The sequence below is a fragment of the Chelmon rostratus genome, chromosome 10 (genome assembly GCF_017976325.1).
Source record: "Chelmon rostratus isolate fCheRos1 chromosome 10, fCheRos1.pri, whole genome shotgun sequence".
Taxonomy (NCBI): domain Eukaryota; kingdom Metazoa; phylum Chordata; class Actinopteri; order Chaetodontiformes; family Chaetodontidae; genus Chelmon; species Chelmon rostratus.
The window spans coordinates 10,579,114-10,606,875 of NC_055667.1; the positions used below are offsets into that span (position 1 = coordinate 10,579,114).

A 27,762-nucleotide genomic window follows, 5' to 3' on the forward strand; every position below is an offset into this window, starting at 1 on the left:
GCATACTTTTCTTTCCTTGTGTTAAGGTGCATGTTGTCAGCAATTAATGTGTGACTTCAGAGGGCAATTTTAAAGGGTTGATTAGTCAGTGAGACCAGTCTGACCAGTCTGGCTTTCCATCTACACACAGTGGCACAGATAAGAGCACCTCCCTCATCCTCACATGTTCCAAAGGTGACAGCGAATGAGGTAAGGGCACATTTACCTTTATACCTGCAGGCTTCTCGCTAAACAGCAGCCTCTTTTCTGAACTCATCAGCCCACCAGTGTGAGGATTGCATATTAGTCACACACACATCCTAGAAGGAGGGGGATAAACAGGTGACCAAAATGCCAGCCAGCCTGTGTGGTACATGGGACATAATCAGCAATGTGAACTTCGAGGGCTACATGATTGCACTGGGTAAGTCTTGACAGCATGTTGTTTTAATCAAACAATGTTCTCAGATGTTAAATCTCTGATGAATGACTTGGGATGTCTGCATTTCTATTGCTCTGACTTTAACTGTGCTCTAAAATGCATGCAGACATACCACCACACAACGTTACACAATGCACTAGGAGTAAAATACGTTGTCACATTTGGGGGAAGCTGGCTGTGATTTTTTTTTTTGCGGAGCTGTTAATGACATGCATGGAACTGTGGGAGGGAGAGAATGTGTCAGCGGCCTCTGGGTGAGTTTGTTCAACAGATTAGTTTTCTGCACGTTCAGGTAAAACACTTATCTGCCTTGTGTTCTAGGTATCAGCCCATACTTACAAAAGATTGCTCTGAAGCTGAAGCTGAGGAAGGTAATTGAGCAGCACGGGGACCAGTTCATCATCAAAACAGCCAGCACGTTCCGAAACTACACCATCTCCTTCAGAGTGGGTGAGGAGTTTGAGGAGTTCACCCAGGGACTGGACAACAGACACGTCAAGGTGAAGATGAAAGGCTGATGGCAGCCAATTGTGTGTTCAATGTCATGTCAAGCGTAATGATTGCATGTATTTTGCAGACCACTTGATTTGTTGGGCTGCTTAAACTGCTCTGTGTTGTGATTGTGAGCATGTGTGCTGCACCAGTTTGGACACTGTATCCAGAAATGAACATACAGGAGTTTTATGGGCATATTTTATATCATTGTATTTTACTTCATTTTTCATTTTTTTAAATATTAAAATATCCTGTTTCGAATGTTTTACATCTAATTTATTTCATGTTTTACATCTTTAGGTATTTTGCTTTTGTTTATTATTGTTTTATTTTATGTGCAGCCCTTTAAAACATACTCAGGCTAGACAAAACTTTGACTTGATGTACGCTTTGTCTTTTTTTCCACCATCTGTGCAGTCACTGGTGACATGGGAGGGGAATAAACTGGTGTCTGAACAGATTGGACAGAAGAAGAACCGGGGCTGGGCTCACTGGATTGAAGACGACAAGCTACATCTGGTAAGAACAAGAATATGAACAATTTAGTTCTATTTGTTCCACATAATATACAAAAATAAACTGATTCAACATCGTATTAAATTAATATTTTCATGACCTACTAACTCTCCAGGTGCTGTACTGTGAAGGAGAAGTCTGCAAGCAGGTTTTTAAGAAGAATGTGAATGAGTGAAGAGGAATGAAAGTATTTCTGGAGACGTTACTCTGTGATGAAAGACATCATGTGTTGGATCCACCTCCCTAAACCCTGACAAACAAAACCCCACTGGGAGTTTAGTTTGTGGTATTTCCTGTACAGTGACCTCAGGTATCTCTCCTGTCAGGGTATGATTAAAACCACTAGATGGCATCAATGCATTACTTTTGTTAGACATTGGGCTACACCGGTCTGTATCTTGGTTGTGTTTTGGCCTCAGACAAAACAAAATACTGAACATCGAACCCTTTTCTGGAGCCTTTCAGCTGGCTGAAAAAAACCCTGTCTATGCACGCTCTGTTTAGTGCAAACATTCTGTTGTCTGCAAATGTCTGTTGTCTGACAGGAGAAATTTGAGACCCCACATTTTCTTTGCGTTGGCTTGTGCTGTCCATTTGACATTTGGTGGAGCTATTTGTAAAAAATACATTCTCTCATTCATGTACAACAAAAATGAGGTTTAGGATGATTGGAATACAGTTTTATATGAATTTTGCATAATAAAACGGATATTGAAAGAAATTGGAAGTGGAATGTTTTATTATTCAATCATTTACATGATTTCAATCACTTATATTTACATCACATTTATCTGTGTAATACAATGAAGCCCCACACCTCCTCCAGTAGCGTTAGTCCTTTAAGTCACGTGACATTGTGTAGAACCAAAATGGCCGCTGTTGTATTTTGACGTATAATAGCCAGCTACTTTTCTTTTTGTTTCATTCTTGGTAGAAAATTAGCAAACGAGAGACTTTTTGGTGGACCTGTATCTCGCCACCCTCCGTAAACTGGTGTCCTAGTTTTTATCTTGAAGACAATCAAGACTGACACGTATTCGTTGAACGAGTTAGACTATGCATATTTAGTTCTAATACAGGCTAGCTAGCTGGCTCTGGCTGGCACACATTAAAGCAGTTGAAAGTGAAATAGCTAGCTAACTTAGATGCGATGGAGGAGTTGAGCGCAGACGAGGTAAGGTGACAATGGAAAAACGCTCAAAATGAGTGCCGATAATTAACGTAGCTCCGTTTTGCTAACGTTACAATTTAGACTTATGTTTACAGATTTGTTCCTTTTCTTCGGACTCCATTTGAAATGGTATTGCCACTAGCCGATTTGCTACTAAAGCTAACCTAGCTCAGAGGCTAGCATAATCTAAATTGAAGAACTGCATCCGCTATAAAATCCCACATTTGGCTCGACACCAGCACATATAAGTGCGTGTTTTCCAACGCGAATCTTAATTTGTTTATTTAGTCAGTCAGTAAATACAGCCTACCGAACAAAGTAGAAGTTAGATTAGGGACGTATGTTTCTGTCACCGCTGCCAGTCCGTTAATGTAATGTAGCCTGGGCACAGTGCTAACTAGCTGATGTAGCTAATGCTACAGGCTGTGCACAAGCTGGCCCTTGGATAACATTGTTTTCATATAAAACAACTTAATTCATATAAATTCATTGGATTTTCTCTCATGTGACAGATGTTTCCACAGATTATATTCTGACAGATTACATTACAAGTTGTTTACCGAGTTGATTTGACATATCTTCTTGCGGTAAGATAGCTAATAGCCGCTAACGTTGTTTTGCTAACAGACAAAAATTAGCCTGCGAGACGACTCAGCATAAAAAACACACCGGGCCACCATTGTGCAAACTGTGGGCCGACTCTTTGGCCACTTAGCTGTTCCACTTGAACCTCTCTCTGTGTCTCTCTCACACACATACACAACATTTTATTAAGTATTTTGTCTTCGTCACCTTGTACCAGTGTTGTGTACTCAATCAACTCACTACTGAGTGTGTTGATTAACCAAAGTTGAGGTCTTCAACTGAGTTGCACGATTTAGTACGATTACTGCTCACATCTGACTTTGCTTGTAATGTAGGTTACATTGTATCTATTCCACAAGACCTGTCTTTTAAGCTTAAGCCCACTCTCCTCTAAAATCCATGAGTGTATACTGTCTGGGGCTCATTTATCAAAATTGGATAATGTAAATGAACTTTTTGGCTTACATTTCTTATCTTGTCCACGCTGATCGTGATCGCTTGTCCACATTTTGTGATTATTTTTAAAGGCTAATTGTTTTATGGTCTATATGCATTTCAGCAGTCTTTTTATAATACAAGCTCATATTATGCATCTATTTTGACTGAATATGTGAAAGTGCTGGTATATTCATTCAAGATTCGCAGAAGGCGACTGGCGCGACTGGCAGGTGGACAGACGTCACAGCCCAGCACCCCTCTCAGCACACCTCTGACATCCCCACAGAGAGAGACTCCCCCTGGACCCCTCCCTGGATCCTCAGGTGCCGCACCTCAGCCCCTGCCACCAGCTGCCTCTCAATCATTGGGGCTCAATGTCCACAGTGGTACTCCTGCCACATCCCCTATGGGCACCTCTGGTAAGAACCAAATAAGATCTATAGGTTTTAGGATGTATTTAGCCATTTTGTAGTAATTATTATTATTGCAACTAAGACTTTAGGCTAAATGTTGTAGTTGATATTTGATGCTAACAACAGGTCAAGATCCAGTCAGCTTTTTCTGGTTGTCACAGGTATTGTTGTTAACCCCCTTAGTGATCATTAGTCTAACCTCATCTTCTACTCAAATGGGCCTGTGACACGTTGTCTCTGAAGCTTGATGATAAACAACCTTGTTTATGTGAGTGCAATGCTGAAAGGGACCTTGATATTTGAGCAGCAGGAACTTGTCATGCACCCTGAGTGACATCAATGCAAACAGCAGCAACATGTTGTTTAACGGACACTGTTGTAGGCCCGCTGCGCAGAGTGTGAATCAATGCTTTCTTTTGGTGCTGCTCTAGAAGTTACACTAGTGAGTCATGTATGGACACAGTTTTATGTTGGGATTTGGTGCTGTTTGGTGCTATACAAGGCTACCTTTAAGGGCTTCTACAGTCTGTGGTATTTTCCAGAATTGGTTAAAATTTGTGATTTTCTTCTTGGCAGTTACGCATGCCTTTATTGCATGTTAAAGTATTTGTTATGCATATTCTCTTTGACACAGCTAGTGTATACACTGTCTATTTCACTTAGCTGTTGGTAATGAAGAAGATGTTTTGTCTAGCCCTTCAGTCACAGTAAGATCCTGGCATATAATCAGCTGTCTCGTTTGCAGGGGTGGCATATGGAAGTCAGAGCAGCGAGGGTGTGAGCTCCCTCTCCAGCTCACCCTCCAACAGCCTTGAGACTCAGTCCCAGAGTTTGTCCCGATCGCAGAGCATGGATATTGACACTGCCTCCTGTGAAAAGAGGTAAGAGTTTTTCTAATGGCATATTTTACCACCTGGTTCAAAGGCTTAAAAAACATTTTAAAACTGTACTCCACTTAAATTTTGTGTTTTCACTATCAGATACTCTTCTTCTATGGGCTTGAAAGGTGGCTGTTGAAAAAGATGTAGTTTTCTCTGTCTCAGAGAACAGAGACTGTGGCCAGCTTGAATTATATCTGTCACAGTAGATTCCAGTGGCGACAATTTTTCATCCTTCTCACCAAAAAATACATATTTATTACACAGTAATGCAATGAGTATCACGGTTGTTTCTATGTAAAGGTGTAACAATATTCAAGAGCCACTTCATCCTTTTTGAAATTAATTCAGAAAGTTGTATTTTTCTTTTCATTGTTCGTAGCAAACATTAGTAATAACGATGTGTTTTGTAGCATGGCCATATGTTTCGCTTTTTCGAAATCTGGTTATTAAGTTTTTTTTGATAAAGTGGTGAGACAAATGTGGCACTTCATATGGACCATCAAGGGTCGAGTGTTAGCGTGCTCTGCTTAGGGATGAAGAGACGTGCTAACTGCAGCTCTCTGTCTTTTTCCAGCATGTCCCAGGTGGATGTGGACTCAGGGATAGAGAACATGGAGGTGGAGGATAGCGATCGCAGGGAGAAGAGGAACTTGACTGAAAAGGTAAACAGCAGCAGTGAATACTACTCAAACTAAATAATAACAGAATCGACTGTAAAATGGAAATTAGGACTTTATAAATATCAGGGTTTTTGTGAAAGCAATTTGAAAAGACACCAGTGTCTTCCAAGGTAAATATCATTGTTATGTATGTTGATTGACTCAATAATATTTACAGTATGTTAATTCCCTTTCAGGAGTAATTTAATGTTGATATACATTACGGTATACGTTGATATAAGTTCCCCATGAATTTAGTGTGCGTTGGTGACATGCTTGCCTTGCTCTGTTTGCAAATTGTTAAATTTAAGAGAGCTGAGCTTTCGGTAAGCATCTTCTTCTAAAAGATGATTAAGAATTTCTTACAACTCATAAACGGATTATAACTAGGGATGCACGATAACTGTTTTTTAAAACAGATACAGATAACCGATACAGATAACTTTCAGCTCCTAAAGTTCGATACTGATAACCGATAACACACACATATACCAAACATCATGACATCAATACCACGAACAAAACCAAAAACAGTTTTGCCTCTTTAAATGAAGAGATCTTTATTTTTCCAATGAAAAACTATGGATAAGCCTCTCAAACATGTTCTTAAAGCTATTAAACAACCTATTTGATATCTCATATCAATTTAAATAAGGTGCATTACTTACTGATATAAAAAATAAAGGCCCCTTGAAATGATGCAAATACATGCATCAGGATTACAAACTGAATAAGTGTATTCCAGAAGTTTACAAAAAATAAATATACATAGAAAATTAATGCACTGACACAAGTTGGATTCAAACATTTCTATTTAAACAAACTGAAAAAGTGCATTCCTCATTGACAACAAAAATAATGTACAGTGCATATGGTACTGACAGAAGTTAGAAGACGGCACTCTTAAATACTCAATTCTGATTGGTCAATCGCGAAAATTCAGCAGTGTTCCTAACAGTCACAGACTAAAGGGGCAATCCCTTAATGTACCAAGCTCAATACAAATTGCCAGATGATTTGAGTGGCATAATATGGAGCATTTTCCGTACATTATTTTTAATTTGTTTGGAGAGGACCAAACACTTGGCTGGAGAATGATGTCCCCAGACGAGAAAAGTAAAGAACAACGCTGGACCGACAGGAGGAGCGATATTAAGACACAAAAGACTTGAGGACGCAGAGATTGACCAGATTGAAGCCGACAGACATGAAAAAAACACCAAGAGAAACACAGCATGGACGATCAGTCTGCTAAAAGACTGCTGAGTGGAGACAAAACTGGAGACAGATTTTTTAATGTCTGACACTGAAAGCAGAAATCAGCTGATGCAGGACTTTTATCCATCAGTCCAAAAAAATTGCGGTAAACCAAACTCTGTCTCCAGCTACGTCTCTCTCAGGTCTGGGATATCCTGTCACTTCTCCACATTTGACATGATTTCGCTGAATATCTGTAAAGAAATAAGTTTTTCAAATTTCTTGGACTTTTCGAAAGCCTCGCCGTCGCGTTAGTCCTGGTGGCTTCTTTGCGGCTGCCTTGCTAACGTTAGTGTCTTTAGCAAGCCGGGCATACTCATACGCTTTCCAAACTCCGTCAAAGCGGTGGTTATGTTTCAGGTGACTGATCAGGTATTAAAGCTCGTGCAATTTCTCGCTCCTAGTGGAACTCGCTTGGATCATTTGTTACGAACAACCAGCGAACAATCTTCTTCGGAAACTTTGAAGAAGTCTGAACTCTGTTTTCATAAGCACGCTGTGCCGCATGCTGCATTCAAGGTGTAACGTACATTCCCCCGTTCCCTCTTTTGCCAGTCGTTCTTTTGACCTATTTAAGTTCTAAGTTCTATTTATTGTGTGTAACATGTGAAAAAAAACTGCGAATATTAATTCAAGTCAGCAACTAGCAAAATTATGACCGAATTAACGAGTTGTTTTCTGGCATGAGGGGGTATTCTTGATTTTTCCCAGTGAGAGATTTTTTCTGATTATGCCAACGTCACTTGAACGCAGCATTCACTGCAGGCCATTCGGGTCTCATAGTGGGAGCGAGGCACTGCCGTGCTGACAAAAACACATATGTTATCGGGGCTATTCTTCATTATATCGGACTTATCGGAATTACATCATAATTTCTTGTTATCAGCCCGATAATTATCGTGCATCCCTACAAACGATGATTTTAATATCTCAGAATGATATAATTAGAAATGACCATCACAGTGTGACATCACACACTGACATCAGAGACAACACAGTGACATCACACGCTGTGACATGACACCACATGCTGACATCACACTGTGACATCACACTGTGACATCACACGCTGACATCACATCACACGGTGACATCACAAACTGACATCTCAAACTGACATCACACACGGTGACATCACACTGACACCACACTGTGACAGCTGGCCAAAACAACAACAAACGGCTGCGCGTCCACAAGTAAACGGCAACTGGTGGTGTTCTTGTGGACAATGTTCATCGATGACAACAGAGGAGGAATGTCTCTGTTGCTCAGAGTGGGACTTGCGGCCAGGAGATACGCGTTTGTTGTTGTTTGGCCAGCTGTCCCTCTCTCTGCCTCCGCATCCTCCTTTCAACGAGCTCCTCGTCCGTGTACTCCGGCTCAAAATGGTAAGGACGTCCACCGTAAACAAAGTCATCGTCCACCACCTCAGAGTCGGAAAAATATTCATCCATTTTGTGAAAAATAACAGTCGCAAACTACAGCTAAACTAGCCGACCGCCGCAGAGTTAGCCGAGTTGTGGCTGGTTGCGCGCAGCGCGCGTCGCTCGAAAATGACATCATCCACGTTAGAGGTAGTTTCCTCGAGACGCTGTATATTGATAACATGCCACCACGGGCTCAGAGGGGAATAGTGCCAGCATATCACAACAAAATTTTGGAATATGAACGAGTTTCGCCGCAGATTATGCGTTTATAGAGGCTACGCACGGGTGCCCCAATTACTCGCATTATACGGATATACGCGCCGCTCCTCTGGGGCTAATTTCTTCAAAACGACTCCAAATGCCACCAAAGTTGTCTGGGTGTCTAATGGTCTTATTTAATGCTACAAATAAAGTCCAGGTTGTAAAAAACGAAAGTTATCCTTTAATGTACCAAGCTCAATAACAAATCGCCAGCTGATTTGAGAGGCAAAATATGGAGCATTTTCTGTACATTATTTTTAATTTGTTTGGAGAGGACCAAACACTTGGCTGGAGAATGATGTCCAGCAAAAAAAGACGAGAAAAGAGATTATTTTGTGTCACACTATTGAATGCTTTAGTAATAAGCCGTGTTCTAAGCGGGATAACGTATAGTGAGTGTCGGGCTTCTATGTCATCCTGAAGGAAGATACATGATCCCTTACTTAGACTTATCTATGTAAACAAACTGAAGAAGGGCAGTCCATAGTAAGTCAAGCACCATCACGTCCATGATTAAATCTTCAATAACCTGAGCCCGTGGGTCATCTTTGGCAAATTTCTTGGACTTTTCGAAAGCCTCTGTTTTCATAAGCACGCTGTGCCGCATGCTGCATTCAAGGTGTAACGTACATTCCCCCGTCCCCTCGTTTGCCAGTCGTTCTTTCGGCCTATTTACGTTCATGTTTCTATTTTTTGTGTGTAACATGTGGAAAAATACTGCGAATATTAATTCAAGTCAGCAACTAGCAAAATTATGACCGAGTTAACGAGTTGTTTTCTGGCATGAGGGGGTATTCTTGATTTTTCCCAGTGAGAGATTTTTTCCGATTATGCCAACATCACTTGAACGCAGCATTCACTGCAGGCCATTCGGGTCTCATAGTGGGAGCGAGGCACTGCCGTGCTGACAAAAACACATATGTTATCGGGGCTATTCGTGATGATATCGGACTTATCGGAATGACGTCATAATTTCTTGTTATCGGCCCGATAATTATCGTGCATTCCTACAAACGATGATTTTAATATCTCAGAATGATATAATTAGAAATGACCATCACAGTGACATCACAGTGTGACATCACAGTGTGACATCACAGTGTGACATCACAGTGTGACATCAAAGTGTGACATCAAAGTGTGACATCACACTGTGACATCAAACTGTGACATCACACACTGACATTACACACTGACATTACACAGTGTGACATCACACTGTGACATCACACAGTGTGACATCACACAGTGTGACATCACACTGTGACATCACACACTGACATCACAGTGTGACTTCTATCGGCCCGATTACTATCGTGCATCCCTAAAACTCATTCTGTGAACATTTAACTTAATTCTGCATTAGTTTTAGCTCCATGTGAATAAACGTGAACCAAACCAAAAAGTGCTCGTCTGCCTTAGCAACACAGTGTACACATTTTTATAAATGCTGATTTATTATATCAGAGTTCTACTCTGATATAATGGAACATGACACGAAACTCAGAAGAAGACCTCAGTAATATAGAAAAACTCTTTTGTTGTTTTGTCAGGTAAAGCACCAGCAGACTGTGACCTTTCCTTGTGATTCATCACTAGGCGCAGTGACAAAGCAGTCCTTCACAGGCCGATAATTTGATTACTAAAACGTCTATAACATCAGTTATGTTGGATGCGATTGTTTTGTGCAACCAAACATGCAGAGGCCATAAAATATTGTTAGTTTGTTTTGTAGATATACGCATACAGTCGGGAGAAATATCCCTCAGCAAAATCTGTCAGTGCATCTTGAAACTGTCTGAGAAAACCAGTGGAGGAAGAACTATTCAGATTCTTTACCTTAGAAAAAGTAACAATACCACAATGTAAAAATACTGTTATTAGTAAAGCATTCAAATTCTTGCTTAAATAAAAGTAAAAATTTATTAGCATCAATAATATACCAAAGGTACCAAAAATGAAACAGCAGAATGGCCCATTTCAGGATATTATCTATTATTATATTACTTCATTCTAATTATTGATGCATTAATGTGTTGAACACCATAATGTTGCTGCTGGTAAAGGTTGGGCTAATTTTAATTACTTTATATACAGCTTGGTACCTTACTCTATAATAATACATCAATAATTCATCAAAGTATGTCATTTTTATTTTTTACTAATAATCTGAATCTGCAAAATAACTTGTAAGTAAAGTTATCAAATAACAATAGTTGAGTCAGACGTACAGTATTAGCATCCAAAATGTGGTGCAGCAGAAGTACAAAGTAGCAGAAAATGGAAATTCTCAAGTAAAGTACCAGTACCTCAAAATTGTACTCAAGTAAAAGTACACTGACTAAATCTTGAATGAAACAAACAAACAAAAAAAGAATGAAATGTGACTTCAAACCAACTACAAATTTAAGTAAAGCAACTGAGACTTTCTGAGAAATTCTCATCCAAATCAACACTGGTTGTAACTGCAGAATGAGGCCGTCCTGCAGAAGAGCTGTTTGATGAAAAATAGTCTTGTGTTAAGATAAGATAAAATCAACTTAATTAATCCCCAGCTGGGGAAATTTGGTAAATATTTATGAAATTTATTGATATTCATTAAATTTTGAATGTTTTGTCATTGAATTTTATTCGTCACATGATAAGACACTTTCTGATGACAACGTGTTTAAATTTAGGTTTAGAAGTTAGAAATTGAAATAGGGAAAACACAGAATTTGGGAATAAATAAAGTGTATTTCATTGGGACCTATAATTATTTGGTTGGCTTGAATCATGCCCATCTTGAGATTGAATGAGTAAATAAAAAGTCTTGTGGTATTTAAAGGAAGGCGATTGGGGACTTTCCATAGATGCTATTCTCCTTGGTTTCCTTTTCATTTATTTCAGTTATTGATGCATACCTGACTCTTGACAGACCAGAGTGATCAAAAGATACTGAATATCTTGAGAATCAGAGTAATGCTGTTCCATTTGGCATTTACTCTATAAGTGGCTCCAGATTGTGATCAAACCCTCACTGTCCTCTCTCTCTTTCTGTGGACCTCAGGAAACCTCTGCAAACTCAGATGTCTCAGAAGAACAGGCTCTGCAGCTCATCTGTAAGATCCTCCGCGTATCGTGGAAGGAGCAGGATAGAGATGTCATCTTTCTCCCTTCACTGGCTGTAGAGTTCCACCAGAACCCTAAAGACGGTATGTCCCTGCATACTGTCTTTACCTTGGTCACCATAACCAGCTGAGCGAAAAGCAAAGTTTTGTTTTACGATTGACATATTTCCGCATTCCATAACTTGACCTTTATCGTTTTTTTCTCTCGTCTAGTATACTCTGACTTCAAAGACCTGATTGGTCAGATCCTGATGGAAGTCTTAATGATGTCCACCCAGTCACGTGTCAACAACCCCTTCGCCAGCTTAACCGCCACCTCTCAGCCAATTGCAGCAGCCAAATCCCCCGACCATCGTCTGACGCTGGTGCAGCCCTCCAGCCAAGGTGGCAGCCCCATGGGCCCTGGTGCAGGTTCCTTTGGAGCCAGCTCTCTGTCCAGGCAAGTACCTTGACTCAGTATTATCAGCTCTGACAGTGTAAGTCCCAGAGATATATCAGAGCTCTGAATAGGCCCCCTACACTACTCCTCAAGAGTGTGATGTATTGATATTTAATTGGTATCATGTTATTTTTCTAGTTTTTCTGATTTTTAATTTTTTAAGACAATGTTCCTACATCAGTTTTGCCAATCATCGTCTCATCAATGTTGTCCACAGTCTGTATGGGTGTGGTAGTCCTCACTCGATGGCTTTGGATGCAGCCAAGAGGATCTCCCCATCTCTCCCCACCCCTACAACACCCTCCTTACCTTCCACACCCGCTAGCTCCCCTGCTACTGCTACTCCAAGACACACTCTCAACCCTCCTTCTGCCCCCATGCCCATCTCCCAGCGCTACCGGCCTTACTCTGTCACCTCTCCCTGGGGGGCTCCTTCCCCATCTAGCCTGGGTAACAGAGGATTTAGTTCATTTGGACTCTCTCCTAGCCCTGCAGGGCCCTCTGTTCCTCCCAATACACCAGTTCCTGTGCCACCACCCAGCCCTCAGTCCCTCTCCTTGAGCTCAACTAGGGCTCGCAACCAACCCTCCTCTACACCAACTACAGTGGTGCCCCCTTCTCCCAGATCAAATACCCGACAAGCTGCCTTTGCTGCCAGGATCCCACCGTCTAGGTATCTCATCTTCCATTTGCATGTCAGTTTGTGGTGCACACGCAAGCAAACATACTAAAACCATAACTATTTGTGAGCAGTCAAACTTGAAGTTGGGTGATAACTCAAAGTCTGAACTAAATCTTTAGCTAGATCCCTTTGGTTGTATACATTGTCTCTTATGTTAAGTTTCATGCAGTCAGTTCTTAATTACTTAATTAATTGTGTATATGCATATAAGGATCTGAACTGGGTAAGTTTTAGACTGCTGGTCTATAAATGTTAGTGATCAAGCAGGTTTGCAAGTTAAGGGAATTGGAGAGTTCCTGTAGTGATTATAAAAAAAAAAAGTACAGTATGTTGTCAGTTACAAATGCCCATAGTGCGCTTAAAAAAATTTAAAGAGAATTTAATGGGGATTAGATATACACAACGTGAATTTTAAACTGTTTTCAAGGTTTCAAATGAAGCTTTGATAGTCTGTCATCATATGTTATGATGTCATCACCCTAAAAAGAACAAGAAATAAAAGTCCTTCAACAAAATCCTCAATTTGAAGTAAGTGATTCATCGGATTAAATGAGTGAGAGCCGAAATAGATTTTTGTTATTGTGGTTATATAAATGTAATTTGTGGTGCTGTTAGATTGCTGTGAGACCGCCCCGCTAATCGAGTTGCCTGCGTTTCTTTGGTATGGCAAGCTGGAGAGCAAACTATTTTTTGACCACAGTGAAATTTTTTTTTTCGAAAGGCTAAACACCAGCAAATGTGGATTGAAGCAGAATATTTTTTTAGATCACAATCATGTTGTGAATTATGGTAATGATTACATCGATCTTTTTTCAATAAATTCAGACTTTTTGACTTTACAACTCTGGAATTAGTGGAAATGCCACGCGAGCTGGAAACAGTCCTGTGCAGCCACCACTGGAATCTAGTTCTACAAATAGTATAGTGTTATGAATAATAATGAAACTAACAATATTAGTGCAGAAATACTGGGTTTAAACAGAATAAATAGACATGGCAAAAAAAAGTGTGCTGCATTTGAATGTTGCTTTAGAATGTCAGCGTCATGAATGGAGTTTTGCATTATTCAGTACAGCCCTACTAATATGTGGTGTGTTCAGACAATTAACAGAAATTCTCTCTCTCTCTCTTTATTTGCAGTATGCTGCAACTGCTTTTTGCTAACATTTGCTACCATTTTAAAGATGTAACTCCTCTGCAAATAACTAATATTAGATATAGTTTGACAAACATGTTTTATAGGGCCCACATCGCTATTACAATGTGGAGCAAATAAGATGTGGCTTACATCTCTTTGCATTGGCCTGCCCAAGACAAGCTGTGTGAGTGATCGTGACACTCAGTTCAGTTATCGGTTGGAAAATGTTCTGACAGTGTGTAAAAGCTGCAGACAAAATGGCATTAATGAATATTTTAAAAAAATCACAGAAGTAGTCTTCAAGCAAGAAAGCATGCAACCCTCCAGCATCCTTTCCTTAGTGCTCCCTTCTTCCTTGTCTTCTTTTCTTCTGACTTGTTACCATTCCACATTTGTCTTCATGTTTTCTCAGTTCCCTTCTGTCTCCTCTTGCTTGCACAACATCCTCTTCTCTTCTAATCTTGCCCTCACTTCTCCTTCTCTTCCTCGTCATGTTAGCCCCTTGTCGTTCCTCTTCTATGCCCTCTCTGACATGTCTCAGGACAGCAGTGATGAAGATTCTGAGGAGGAGGAGGATTTTGCACGGGTTCAGTTTGGGTCCAGGTACACCGCTGCACGGTGTGTGTTTGTTTGTGTGTGCTTGCTCAGTTACGTGTCCACTGCATGTTCCAGTGGGCCCAGGAGGCTTACCACTAACTGCGCACAAACACACCAGGGTCGAGCGGTGAAAAATCCACTGATGCAGGCTTAGCTTTAAGAGTGCTGTAACTATATGCTATCTGTTTTGCTCAGGTCCCTAAACTATATCATTTAGTATATAATGTGTTGGTAAGTATGGTGTCTGCAGAGCTGTAGAAACTCTATAGAATACATCCACATTTATTGTGGTTTCAATCTGCTATTAACTGAAAATATCTGCGTTTTTGTAACCCTCAGCCTTTAAAATCCTGTATTTCTCAACACATTTCTTGGTCTAGTGGTCCCTGTTTATTGGGTAAAGTCGATTGACTTTCATTTTTAATGTATATAATGTGTAGTATATGCAATATATTTTTATGTACAAGATAATCCTAAGAAGCATGTAAACATAAAGGGAACATTTTCAATATCATTTAACCCCTTTAGTACAGCATGAGTCTGTTCTGATAAACCTTTAAGTGTATAGGTGGAGTTGAATTGTCTTCACAACAACATGCTCCAATTCAAAGTTTAATTGAACTTGCATCTCATCTTTATTCAGGAGAATCAGGCATGGATGAAGTTGCATTGTTATTTAACAATATGACTTGTTGTGTTGATTTCATTTTTTAGCTTCAAGAACAATTGTAACCCTTCGCAGAGGTGATATTCCTGCATTGCCTGTGTCCAATGGACAAATAACAAAGTTTATGACTTCTTAAGGTTTGTCGTGCTTTGAAGCAGCTCATACACAGGTTTTTGCGGTTACAGCTGACCACTAACAGCAATCTAAACACTGTATTTGGCAGTTACATGTGGCAAGCTGAATCCTAATATCAGCTTCAAAGATTTTCTGCAAAGCTCTTGAATATTTAATAATCTTTTTTCCCCTCTTCCCCTCCCTTTTTCAAGAGCCCACTACTGAGATGCTGCAATACCATCACTAATGCCTTAAAGTTTGTTTCTTTCAGGACCCTTGAGAGTGGCTTTGAGCTTAATAACCATACATACGTGATTATGTTTGATGCTAACGGTATATCTCTTTCTGCTGTGAAGTTTGTCCGTTATTTAATGAGCCCCTCTCTGCTCTTGTTTTTGTGTTTACCTTTTTGTTTATAGTCTTGGTGCATGTGGAGGGGGGATGTCCTGCGATTCAGCCAGCGACCGCTTCACCATCGAAGCATGCAAAGAGACAGAGATGCTGAACTACCTCATTGAGCGTTTTGACAGTGTTGGCATGGAGGAGAGGAAAGCTCCCAAGGTAACTAGCTATCTGCGAGACAAAGAATTGTCTGAGCCAGCTTTTATTCAAATGATACTAAAAGTATTTTTGTTCTTTTCCTTTCCTTTTCATAAAAAAGAAACTCTATTTAGAGATTAAAGCGAACCTTTAAGATTGTAATGATCCTTCTTATAGTAACAACTTAAAATGTCCTTTCAGCTTATTGACCGTGTCTTAACAATTGGCAAAATGTCTTGAGGACAGAGGAACAGTCTGTACTTCAGAGACTAGCTGTAGGCCAGATGGTCTGCAAATGAGCGAAGGTTTAGCTTGTCAAAGAACACTGTGATTCAACAGAGCCTAGAGACAGAGTTTCTGTGAAATTGACAGCATACATTTGTATCACACCTTTAACCATCTTCCCTCGTCTTCTACTCCTGTCCATTTCTCTCTCAGATGTGTAGCCAACCAAATGTCAGCCAGCTTCTCAGCAACATTCGCTCTCAGTGTATTTCCAATGTTGCCCTGGTCTTGCAAGGGACCCTGACCCAGCCTCGGTAAGAAAGCCAGCCACACACTGTGACAGTCTTTGGGCTATTTTCTTTTCTGTCGTCATATTTGTGTTACATTCTGTTCCTTTCTCTTTAAGTCTCCATGGCAACTACTCTTTCATCTCTACTCCAAACACATTGCTTATTTAATTGCAGCACAATGCTTATCTGTTTTCTGCATGTAGGAGCCCTCTCCAGCAGTCTTTGCTGGTACCTTATATGCTGTGTCGGAACCTTCCGTATGGCTTTATTCAGGAGCTGGTACGCATTACCCACCAGGAGGACGAGGTGTTCCGACAGGTGGGAAGCACATCCCATTTCAGATACACTTTCAGACTAATTCAAGGTCACTTAAGCTGAAACCTATCCCAGCATACAGTGACAAGAAGACATCACAAACACACTCATATTCACTCTTATTGGCTAATGGAGCCACACCAAATTTAATTTTGATTCAAAAATTCTCTCTCTGCAAGTGAGTATGGACCTATGAGGTTGCAGTTCACTGTGTCAGTATATATGAGTATGTACATGAATATAATTGGACTGATACCATGTTTCACTCATTTGAAAGCTCCTTTACAGTTATGAAGAAACTACACTAATTCAGGCAAACATCCACAGCATGAAAAAGGTCATATGGCACTGATGCATGACATTTTTACTATCTTGTTTTTCAGATCTTCATTCCCATCCTCCATGGACTGGCTCTTGCCGTGAAAGAATGTTCCTTTGACAGTGACAACTTTAAATTTCCCCTCATGGTAAGAAGGTGTTGTCCTGACCTGACCTATATACTGCAGGCCGGAAGTGAGACTTAATGAAGTTGCGGAACATTTTGCAGAACTTTGTCACTGGAGTGTGTTGCATTGTGTTGCGACAACTTGTTACAGAGTGTTGTTTGCTAACTCAACTCAACTAATCTCACTCTTGCAGTTTCTAATTTTATCCAAGTTCGGCCGTCATATCATGTAACCCAGTTTATCTTTAAATCAAACATGTAAGTTTGAGGAAAGTGTCAATTGAAGCACTGTTTCACTTTTTACAGGCATTAGCTGAGCTTTGTGAAATCAAGTTCGGAAAGACTCACCCAGTGTGCAATTTGGTGAGTATATAGTTGTGTGTCCAGAATTACTGCACATTTTGTTACATTTTGTGTTCATTATGTCCTCATGGCTCAGATTATTTAGGCCATTTATTTCTCATGCCAAGGCACCAAACAATTTAGTTCCAAGTTATTTCCCTGAGATGTGTGATTTTATTTGCAAGTCTGGTTATTGTCTTTGTTGTTTATACCTTCATCATACCAGCATGGCCAGTTGACATCAGCACACAAACATGTGCTCTGCTTATTTTATTCATGACACTAAGTCTTCCTCCTGCTTCACAGAAGAAGAGCAGGCCAACATTTCCCTGTGTATGGAAAAACACTGGGTGTTTATTTAGTGACGTCATAATCTCTCCAATCTGAGTTCTTTGTGTTTGTTGTAAATAATTATTTTATTAATTTCATAATTCCTACACATCAAGTCACATTTAGGCATTGAGCTTTTCTTAGTGACTTAAATTGTGTGAGCAGGAGGGAACACATTGTTCAGTTCATTGTCCTCCACTGCTGTTGACAGACTTGTGCTGGCTTTGACTGGAATTTAAGCATTGGGTGATGGGATGGTTACCAGTACCACTAAAATGTGTTAAGTGTTTGTGGATTGACAACACAAAAAACCCTGTGTAGCCCTTTGTAATGTGTGTCTGTCATGGCTCTTCTGTGCAGGCAACGTCGCTGCCTCTATGGTGCCCTAAACCTCTGAGCCCTGGTTGTGGCAGAGAGATCCAGAGACTGTCCTACCTGGGGGCGTTCTTCAGCCTCTCTGTGTTTGCTGAGGATGATGTGAGTAACTCAGTAGCACCAGATTGAAGCCAATCTATTCTCATACTTTAATATACTGCCAAAAGCTGAAAATTGCCTGAGAATGGAGAGCAGACCCAATGCAGTAATCAGCAAGTTGTTTAATGCACAGACAGTTTTTAATGGATCTTTAACTCAGCTCTTTTTCTTTAGACCAAAGTAGGAGACAAGTATTTCTCTGGCCCGGCCATCACCATGGAGAACACACGAGTCGTCAGCCAGTCATTGCAGCACTACCTGGAGTCAGCGAGGGTGAGTGTACGCTTCATATTGCATGTATTCAATAGCTTTGTATACAGAATAATGTATTAAAATGATTTGTCTGTTTTTTAGGGTGATCTGTTCAAAATTCTCCATAACATCCTGCTAAATGGAGAAACGCGCGAGTCAGCTCTTAATTACATGGCAGCTCTAGTCAACTACAATGTGAAAAAAGCCCAGATGCAGGTAAGTTGCGACAGAATTATTGAAATAGAAGCTATTTTGAGTTACCATGCTGCCACAATTGAGAAAATTTGTAGTGTAAAAATGCATTCAGTTTATAGTGTTTGCATACATTTTTAAAAATACATACATGTAAAAAAAAAAGTATGCAAAGTTGCTTTTTTATTGAGGTTGAAATTGAAATAAATGAAAACTAGAGTACGCAAATTCTGTTCATCTGTTGTGTCATTTCGATGATGTAGTTTAAGCAGCCAGATTTCTATGTTTCATGTTACTGATTTGTTTCATATTTAGATCGGCGACACAGCTTTTGACCATTATTTTGCAAATGTTCTGAATTCGCCTTCTTTTCTCCTAGACTGACGACAAGCTGGTGTCTGCAGACGGCTTCATGCTCAACTTCTTATGGGTGCTGCAACAGCTGAGCATGAAGATCAAGCTGGAGACGGTGGACCCTTACTACATTTTCCATCCACGGTGTCGGCTTGCTGTCAGCCCAGAGGAGACGCGTCTGAAAGCCACCATGGAGGAGCTCAAGAGCTGGCTCACTGAACTACGTGAGTTGACATAAATAAAAATATACAGATATAATTAATGTGAGGGCTGTTTTGCTCTTGCAAAAATGTTTTGTGCTCGAAGTCTAAAATGAGTTTTAGGCATTTTTTGTTCAAGTTGACGACATTGTTCATGAACTAAATCCGTTAATTGCATGAAGAGAAGCCATTTTGCACAGTTGTTTGTTTTCCTCACATTTCATCAACATGCCAGATCTGCAGTTTTTATTTGGACTCATCTGCAAAATAAGAGCACCTACACATGCTGCACTGTCAACAATTCATGTCAGTGTTTCGATTTGAAACACTGAATGAAAAACCTTGCACACAAGACATATGTGACATGTTAAATTAAGCCTTTAGGCAGAGAAAATGATATTTAGGTGATTATATGTGTTTCACCATTGGAAATAATACATTTTATGTGTTCACATGGACAGATGAAGACCGCACAAAGTTCTCAGAACCCAAGTTCCCCACAGAGTGTTTCTTCTTGACGCTGCACACCCACCATTTGTCCATCCTGCCTAGCTGCAGGCGCTACATCCGCAGGTTGCGAGCCATCCGCGAACTGAACAGGTATACACACACGCACGCACACACAGGTATTCCTGACATGCTCAGTCTTTGTGTTTTAATGGTGTTTTTTTGCCATGTTAGGACTGTAGAGGAGCTAAAAAACAGTGAAAGCCAATGGAAAGATTCTCCCCTGGCTAGTCGACACAGAGAGATGCTCAAGCGATGCAAAACCCAGCTCAAGGTCAGTTTGTAGATGCACCCCCTGTCTTCCCTTGATTCATCGATTAAGCCGTGAACACAGATTTAAAGGTACAAACCTGCAAATAGTCATCGCTCAGTTTACTGAACTCTCCTGAAATGCTGAAACATGCAGGATTCTTTGACAGAGCATATTCACAGACATGTGAATCTTATAGTGTGTGACTTTCTCCTGTCAGAAACTGGTACGAGCCAAAGCTTGTGCTGACGTGGGCCTTCTGGATGAGAACCTGCTCCGCAGATGTCTGCAGTTCTACAGCACAGTAATTCAGCTCATTCTTCGCATGGTGGATCCTGCCTACCCAAAGTGAGTCGCCCTGCCGCTGACAGAGCATGTTACTTTTTGCTGTGATATTGATGTAAAAGGCACAGATGTGGTGTCACACAAAGCATTTTTTTTAAATGTCCATCTTTCATGATGTTTCACTGCAGAATTATAAATGAAGATGTACGCACCATTTTTGTGTCTTCATTCCTTACACAGTATTACGCTGCCACTGAACCCCGAGATTCCCAAAAGCTTTGCTGCTCTGCCTGAGTTCTACATTGAGGATGTGGCAGAGTTTCTGCTTTTTGTCGTGCAGTAAGTATATAGTCTTGCACACTCGTCACATTGGTCAACCATAAATAAAAAATAAAATAAGTAAAATAAATAACAGTATGAGAAAATATAGATATTAAATGTCAAGAACCTACCAAAACCTAGCCATAAAAGAATATTGATAATATGTATTTATCAATACATGTGGTATGTGGTAATTCTTTGTTCTATAATTCAGTCTCAACCTCCAAATGGAAGCCAAGAGTGACATATATTTTCACTACTGCTTGTTCCATCCCTTTCTCCCCTCTTCCAGGTATTCTCCCCAGGTTTTATATGAGCCGTGTGTCCAGGACATTGTCACCTTCTTGGTGGTGTTCATTTGCAGCCAGAACTACATCAGGAACCCCTACCTTATCGCCAAGTTGGTGGAGGTGCTGTTTGTCACCAACCCTGCTGTGCAGCCTCGAACTCAGCGATTCTCTGAAATGATGGAGAACCACCCATTGTCTGTCAAACAGCTGGTCCCTGCCCTCATGAAGTTCTACACTGGTGAGTTCTATGTACGCTGTGATTCTAAGCTGCTGTTGTCGTGAATGGGGTATAGTGTAGATTGTAAATACTATAGTAAAATAGTTTCTAGTCCTCATGCAGCTGACCCATCCTATTTTTCTTGACTGTAAGGTTTTGATATTTCTCCTTTTAACTGAAAAACTGTCTCCGCTGCACAGATGTTGAGCATACTGGTGCCACCAGTGAGTTCTATGATAAATTCACTATACGGTACCATATCAGCACTATCTTCAAGAGTCTCTGGCAGAACCTGGCCCACCATGGCACCTTCATGGAGGAGTTCAAGTGAGTTTACTTTGGATAATATAAGAAAATGATGCATCTCTGGTTTGAGGCAGTGGCTGTCCGGCTTCAGTCAATTCCAACCTGACCCACTCTTGCACCTTCTTTCATGACTCCTCCCCTCTAGCTCTGGCAAACAATTTGTGCGCTACATCAACATGCTGATTAACGACACCACCTTCTTGTTGGACGAGAGCCTGGAGTCCCTGAAGCGTATCCATGAGGTTCAAGAGGAGATGAAGAATAAGGAGCAGTGGGAGCAGCTGCCGAGGGTCAGTGCTCATACTTGTAGCCTCTTTTATTTATTTATCAGGTGTAACATGTATTTGGACAGTAATGATTGAGTTCTTTCAGCAATCGAACAAAATCTAAATGATAAAATGCCTTTGGGGATGGCAGTGCTAAGTCTCCAAAAGGAAAAGACAAAAATTGAAGCAGCAAAGACAAAATGGTTACAAACCAGTTTTTGTGTGAGCTGGGACATATTAACACCTCAGTCGCATTTGTGCTAAACTGTGAAACTTGGCAGAAGGTGAGTGTTGTAGAATAGAGTAGAATAAAACAATAACCCCCAAGAGGCTGTGGTTTACAGTAATTTTAGAACAACTAAGCGGCGTTGTTAGGACACAACCTTTTTGCTCTTCTAAAAAAGTTCCTTCACATACCTGGCAAGGTCTCATAATCACACAGCTACAAAAGAATGCAGTAATTTAGTGATAGGAAATAGTTATTCCTCCACCAAGCAAAATGTTCTTTAGCGAAATTTAGCAGAATAGTTGCCAGGCAACTGAAATACACAGTGGAAAGCATGCTTAAAGATTAGAGGGGATATCAACATTTATCTGGATATCGCAATTAATTCTGTAATTGTTAATGTAGTGTCTAATTAGTCTAGCAGTACTTGTTCCTGGTATAGGCTTGTTTGACTGTGGACTGGTGTTTTTTAATTGCACGGTGCCAGAAGATGCCAGTCAGTAAACCGTTGATGTTTTTCACCATGGCAGAAATGTGATGAAGAGTCTCGTTTAGCTCCATTTTGGTGATAAAAATCAATAGCCAGATCTTTCTCTGCATACCAGGTGTGAAAACAGTGGCAGGACCACATAGTCTGGTCACAGCTTAATTTGTTGACTTCGTTTTTTATTTTTAGTGTGTCTCCTTCCTTTTTTTGCTTTCTACCTCTACCAATCATCCACGCTTAAGCCCACCCAGTAAATCAAAAGTCAGCAAGTCTATTATTTTGAAAAATGTGTTTACCTCAGTGATAGAAATGTAAATCATTTTACAACGGCTTCGTAAGCAGCTCAGTCAGTCGTAATCAAGGAGCAGAACTGTCTGTTTTATAATAGTATGGTGTGTGTTTCCCTGAAAACTTTCAGGAGCAGCAGCAGAGTCGCCAGTCCCAGCTGACTCAGGATGAGCGGGTGTCTCGCTCCTATCTGGCTCTGGCCACAGAGACGGTTGAAATGTTCCACATCCTCACCAAGCAGGTCCAGAAGCCTTTCCTCAGACCTGTGAGTGCCGCTGCCTCCACTTCTGAAAAGTGGTCACACTTGGACGATCTCAGTTATACAGTAACAGTTAATGTAAAAGCAACATTATCTGCCTAAATTTGGCATTATGATCACGCTTGTCTAAACAGTGCCTTCTTTTTCATACAGGAGCTGGGCCCTCGTTTAGCTGCCATGCTGAACTTTAACCTCCAGCAGCTCTGTGGGCCCAAGTGTCGGGACCTGAAGGTGGAGAACCCTGAGAAATATGGCTTTGAGCCAAAGAAGCTCTTAGACCAGCTGACTGACATCTACCTGCAGCTGGACTGTGCCCGCTTTGCTAAAGCAATTGCAGATGACCAGGTTGGCACAGTTGATCACAAATACAGTATTTTCACTCACAGCTTAAGCCTTAAGACTTCGTGTGACAAAAATAGTCGCTGAACCTAATGATGAAACACAAGTGGGAGTTTGTTGTGGTGAAAAATTGTCTTGAGAAATGGAGGCAAGCAACTGTGGTAGATGATCAAAATCATGGTTGTATTGTTTCTGAGACATCTGAATAAATTCTGAATTGTTACTTTGTTACACCCTAAGCATCACAGCAACAATCTTGAATACCCAGATGATGCGAGCAGGAAGCACTTAGGCTCCAAACACTGTAGATTAGTTTCTTTTCATGTATGAAGTGACAAGTTTCAAGCATTCACCGTAACATGTGTTTATGTGGTATTGCTTGTGCTTGATACTTTAGCATCAACAAAACTTGTAGCATTTTTTTTTTTTGCATTTTGTTATTGTTAATTGTCTTAAGTGCCACAGACATGCACTGGATTGCACATTTTGGACAAAGTAACATCTAAATTGGGAATGTGTGTTTTGTTTATAGCGAATACTCTGGATGATGAAACTTAACAGTGACCTCTTAATCTCGAATTTGCCATATATTGTTGTTTGTATTGTAATGGGAGTGCGTATCAGAAGGTGTACATTGTCGCATACAGTTTCATAGTCAATGAAAAAATGTGTAGACATAACTGTCTTAAGTCTTAAATATGATGACAGTGACACACAGCTAAGGTTCTGAATACTCATACATTATTTCAGACGCTTGTCTCTGCCAGATCCCTAATAAATTTTCTCTTTCTTTGGGCTGGATGCAGCGGTCGTACAGCCGCGAGCTCTTTGAAGAGGTGATCTCAAAGATGAGGAAGGCTGGTATTAAGTCCTCCATCGCCATTGAAAAATTCAAGCTGCTATTGGAGAAGGTGGAGGAAATAGTCGCCAAGAACTCCCAGTCTGAAATGGACTACAGTGATGCACCTGACGAGTTCAAAGGTGTGTATATATATATATGTGTGTGTGTGTGTTTGTCCACATTGTGTTAAAGCAGCATAGTTGCTACTTTAAAATCTGTGTATCCAGTGGAGATAACTGTACTTACAACCCACTTTGGAATGTACTCAGTCCCATGTCATTAGAAAGTCAATAAGCATGTCTAGTATACATATTTATGTTTCTCATTTTTCTGTAAGGTTGCTAATATTTCAAAAGCCTTAAGTTTATTCAGACAATTATTTAAAACTTCCAAATCCTAAAATTGGGGACCCTAATAAACAACATCCTGTCAGGGTCAACTGTCATTTCTCATGATGTATTATTTGTATAGAATATCCATATTTCAAAAAGAAAAGCAAAGTAAAAGGGTCTATCTGTCATATTGCCCTGCTTCTAACAGCATTACACTGAACATCAACCAAGCTCTTTTAAATACAGTTTTTAAATTAAGTTGTAATGTTTGAATTGAAACTTTAAACTTTTTTACCTTACCCACATCAAGTAAACTGCTGAATCTTTGGCCACAAACAGAAACTTGCTTAGAAATCTGGTGTGACCTCGGGTCAGGACGTCAGTCAGTGCAGACAGATGGGATCTTCAGCAGCCTGTGTTGCTATTGAATTCCAGACATTTGCAGGGGATTTTGCAGCTCATAGAGGTCATATAGACAGCTTAGAGCAAGGCTATCCTATAACCACAGACTTAATATAATCTAGAAAGAGAACGTGGCCCACATACCTCCTTTGATTGCCAGTTATGCCAGCCAACCCACCACAGTTGATGGGAGTGTGCCGTACAGGAGGCGCAAGTATCAGCTTTCTATGTGGTTAAAATCTCCCACGCCAGGTTTTATTTTTGTAATGCACTCGTCGTACTGTAACAACCTTATGACATTTCAATATAGGGCACACTTTATCCAAAGCTGTAGAGTAATTATTGGATATTTTATTAACTGCTGTTTTGATAGGCACACCAATATTGCTGTCATAGAAAACATATGATTCATAAATCATAAAATTATGAATTCATATTTTTCTTCCCACTGCTGCTGTAATGCCCAAATTTGCTAAAATAAATAAATAAAGTTTTATCTTATCTTCAAAGACAGTTGCGAAATCCAGAGGGTAGATTAGCTAGTAGCATAGTAGAGTAAAACTCACTTTCTATGCAACACAGAACAATAATTCCAGGATTGTCAGTTGAAGTTTGCCAGTTGTTGCTTGGGCGACTGTTTTGGATCTTAATCCAAAATACACATGTAACTGTCATAACAGACCCTCTGATGGACACACTTATGACTGACCCTGTGATGCTGCCCTCTGGGAACATCATGGACCGAGCCATCATCCTGCGCCATCTGCTCAACTCCCCCACTGATCCGTTCAACAGACAGCCACTCACAGAGAGCATGCTGGAGTCAGGTAACCCCACCACGATGCCTTTTTTACATGTAAAACTGTTTTGTTCAAGGTAGGCAAAAGCAAGTGTAAAAGTGTGTTTCTTAATAGGAACTGCAGAGCATTTACCTAGTTTTAGGTTCAAGACAAATGATTTGAGGACACTTGGATGTCAAATGAAGTTACTGCCTGTTAGATAGTGGATGTCAGTTTCTTAGCTGCTCCTCACAATCTGTTGTTAATTCTACAGTCCCAGAGCTGAAGGAGAGGATCCATGCCTGGATGAGAGAGAAACAGGGCGGACGGCCGGTCTAAGGACCACATGTCAACATCGTCTGGCCTGCTAACCATCATTAAGGGATCTCTCCAACATGCCTGAATTGAGTGTCACTACTACCAATGACGAAAAAAAAACAACATTTTGAATGGGGGGAAAAAAGGAGACCTGATTTGATTTTTATTCACATTTACCCTTTTTGTCTCAAACCATTATCATGGTTCTAAAAACAAAATATAATAAAGTTAAGACTTTTAAGTTTTTTCTCATGAGTTTGTGTATATATATATCAAAATATATACATATATTTAACAAGAGTTAGTTAATGCATTATAATGCTGCAAGAATACGTTTCCACCACCAACACGTTTACCAGCGAGGTGCATACAGTCACTTCATTGATCATTTTCCTTAATGGTTCTCATTTTGTTTTGTAATACTCTGTATGTGGGCTTCATTAAAGACGTATGATTTGAGGGAGAGGGAAGGGCAATACATTTGGGAGAGTGTGGGTGGGTTCTGATAAAATTACTAGCCCTGGGTTTTCATTATCGAGACTGTGACAATGATGAACTTGAGTCCACATAATGTATGCTGGTTTCCCAGAGCTAACAGATACACAGTTTGTGCTTGTAGACAAAGTTCAGAACTGGGAATATCCATTAAGGATGTAGCTTAATGTAAACTAATCCTAAATGTCAGCTTCCTTTTGAGTACAGTAGGAAGATAAGCAGCGGTTTACCAAAATACAGTATGTTCAGTTGTTTTTAGGCACATTTTCCCTGCTGACTTCAATAGACTGAATTTTAATTCTTGTGTGTGCATGGCCTCAAGTCCAGAACCTCCTAAGCGCCTCGTGGACAAATAACCCTCTTTTAGGCGAAGTGGAAGGAACATGAGAGAATGTAGCATGACCACCAGAAACACCATTGTCAGAGCACACCATTAAAAGTCTACTCTTCAGAACCACTGACATCTCACCTCAAGATGGTCTCTTTCAAGCGGCACTGTACCTAACTTGACCTTGCTGACCTTAACTGTACAGGAAATTATTTCCTTTAACCACATACCTGGTTTGGAAGCTAGGATTTTGAACTGAAATAAATGATGATGCACATTATTCCACAACTCGTCACTGTTTTTTCCTCAAATTGATGCCTTGGTGGTTTTGCTTGGTTCTTTTTGGCCAAGTTTAGTTTATTTGACCCTTTGCTAAGGAAGCGACATTACACAACAAAATGTCAGCATTGGTATAAAGTTTATATTTTTTTCCTGTTTCTCCAATAATCCTTTGTATAAAGAGAGTAGCCATGCAGCAATCCAGGTGACTTATTCAAGTATGATAAATACCAATATTATCAATAAAATCACTTGAGGCCAACAGCCAAAAACCCCTTCCCCAAAAATTACAAACAAGTTATAACTCGGCTGGTCAGCTTACCCTTTAAGGTTCTCATAAACCATGAATTCTCATTTTAATTCAAAATTGAGATGGTTAAAGATTTTTCCCATGTGCAAGAAGAGCTTATTCCAGTTCCTGGCAATACCAAATCAGTTTTTTGCTGTGTGGTTTCCCAAATTTTAAGCTTAGTCATTCTCCTACTGTAATTGTTATAAACTAATGGATTAAATTTGGCAGCTTTCCCAATTTTATTGGCAAGGTTTAAACATAGTGTGTGACTAATAAACTGGAGCAGTTTACCCTGGAAAACAAAAGTGGCCCTTTAGTCAGTCCTGCAGCTGTTCACATTTGTTGCACACCATGAAAAACCTAAAGTACTGTAATTATCAAAATAAAAGTGAATTGTTTCCAACACACAACTTACTGGGCAGTGG

At 40.2% G+C, this 27,762-nt stretch overlaps 2 protein-coding genes across 5 annotated transcripts; both read left to right on the forward strand.

Annotated features, from left to right (window-relative positions):
* Window positions 1-142: 142 nt before the first annotated feature.
* rbp7a (retinol binding protein 7a, cellular) lies at window positions 143-2,131 on the forward strand. Its single transcript, XM_041945690.1, has 5 exons — window positions 143-174; window positions 260-403; window positions 743-921; window positions 1,334-1,435; window positions 1,548-2,131. Exons 2-5 carry the CDS (start codon window positions 331-333, stop codon window positions 1,605-1,607), a joined length of 414 nt encoding a protein of 137 aa, XP_041801624.1. The 5' UTR covers window positions 143-174; window positions 260-330; the 3' UTR covers window positions 1,608-2,131.
* A 178-nt stretch (window positions 2,132-2,309) lies between these two features.
* ube4b (ubiquitination factor E4B, UFD2 homolog (S. cerevisiae)) lies at window positions 2,310-27,046 on the forward strand. 4 transcript variants are annotated; one of them, XM_041945978.1, is made up of 29 exons: window positions 2,310-2,606; window positions 3,826-4,045; window positions 4,785-4,920; window positions 5,495-5,582; window positions 11,574-11,718; window positions 11,848-12,073; window positions 12,291-12,746; window positions 14,392-14,511; window positions 15,691-15,832; window positions 16,250-16,350; window positions 16,530-16,644; window positions 17,025-17,108; window positions 17,393-17,449; window positions 18,119-18,235; window positions 18,407-18,505; window positions 18,587-18,700; window positions 19,056-19,254; window positions 19,692-19,830; window positions 19,912-20,011; window positions 20,208-20,335; window positions 20,513-20,611; window positions 20,886-21,121; window positions 21,301-21,427; window positions 21,552-21,696; window positions 22,804-22,938; window positions 23,086-23,277; window positions 24,078-24,252; window positions 25,527-25,673; window positions 25,900-27,046. In XM_041945978.1, the coding sequence occupies exons 1-29, from the start codon at window positions 2,583-2,585 to the stop codon at window positions 25,962-25,964; spliced, it is 4,131 nt and encodes a 1,376-aa protein (XP_041801912.1). In that variant the 5' UTR covers window positions 2,310-2,582; the 3' UTR covers window positions 25,965-27,046. The 4 variants fall into 4 exon arrangements, with proteins under 4 accessions (XP_041801912.1, XP_041801913.1, XP_041801914.1 ...); XM_041945979.1 differs by having other exon boundaries at window positions 14,392-14,496; XM_041945980.1 differs by lacking the exon at window positions 14,392-14,511.
* The last annotated feature ends 716 nt before the right edge of the window (window positions 27,047-27,762 follow it).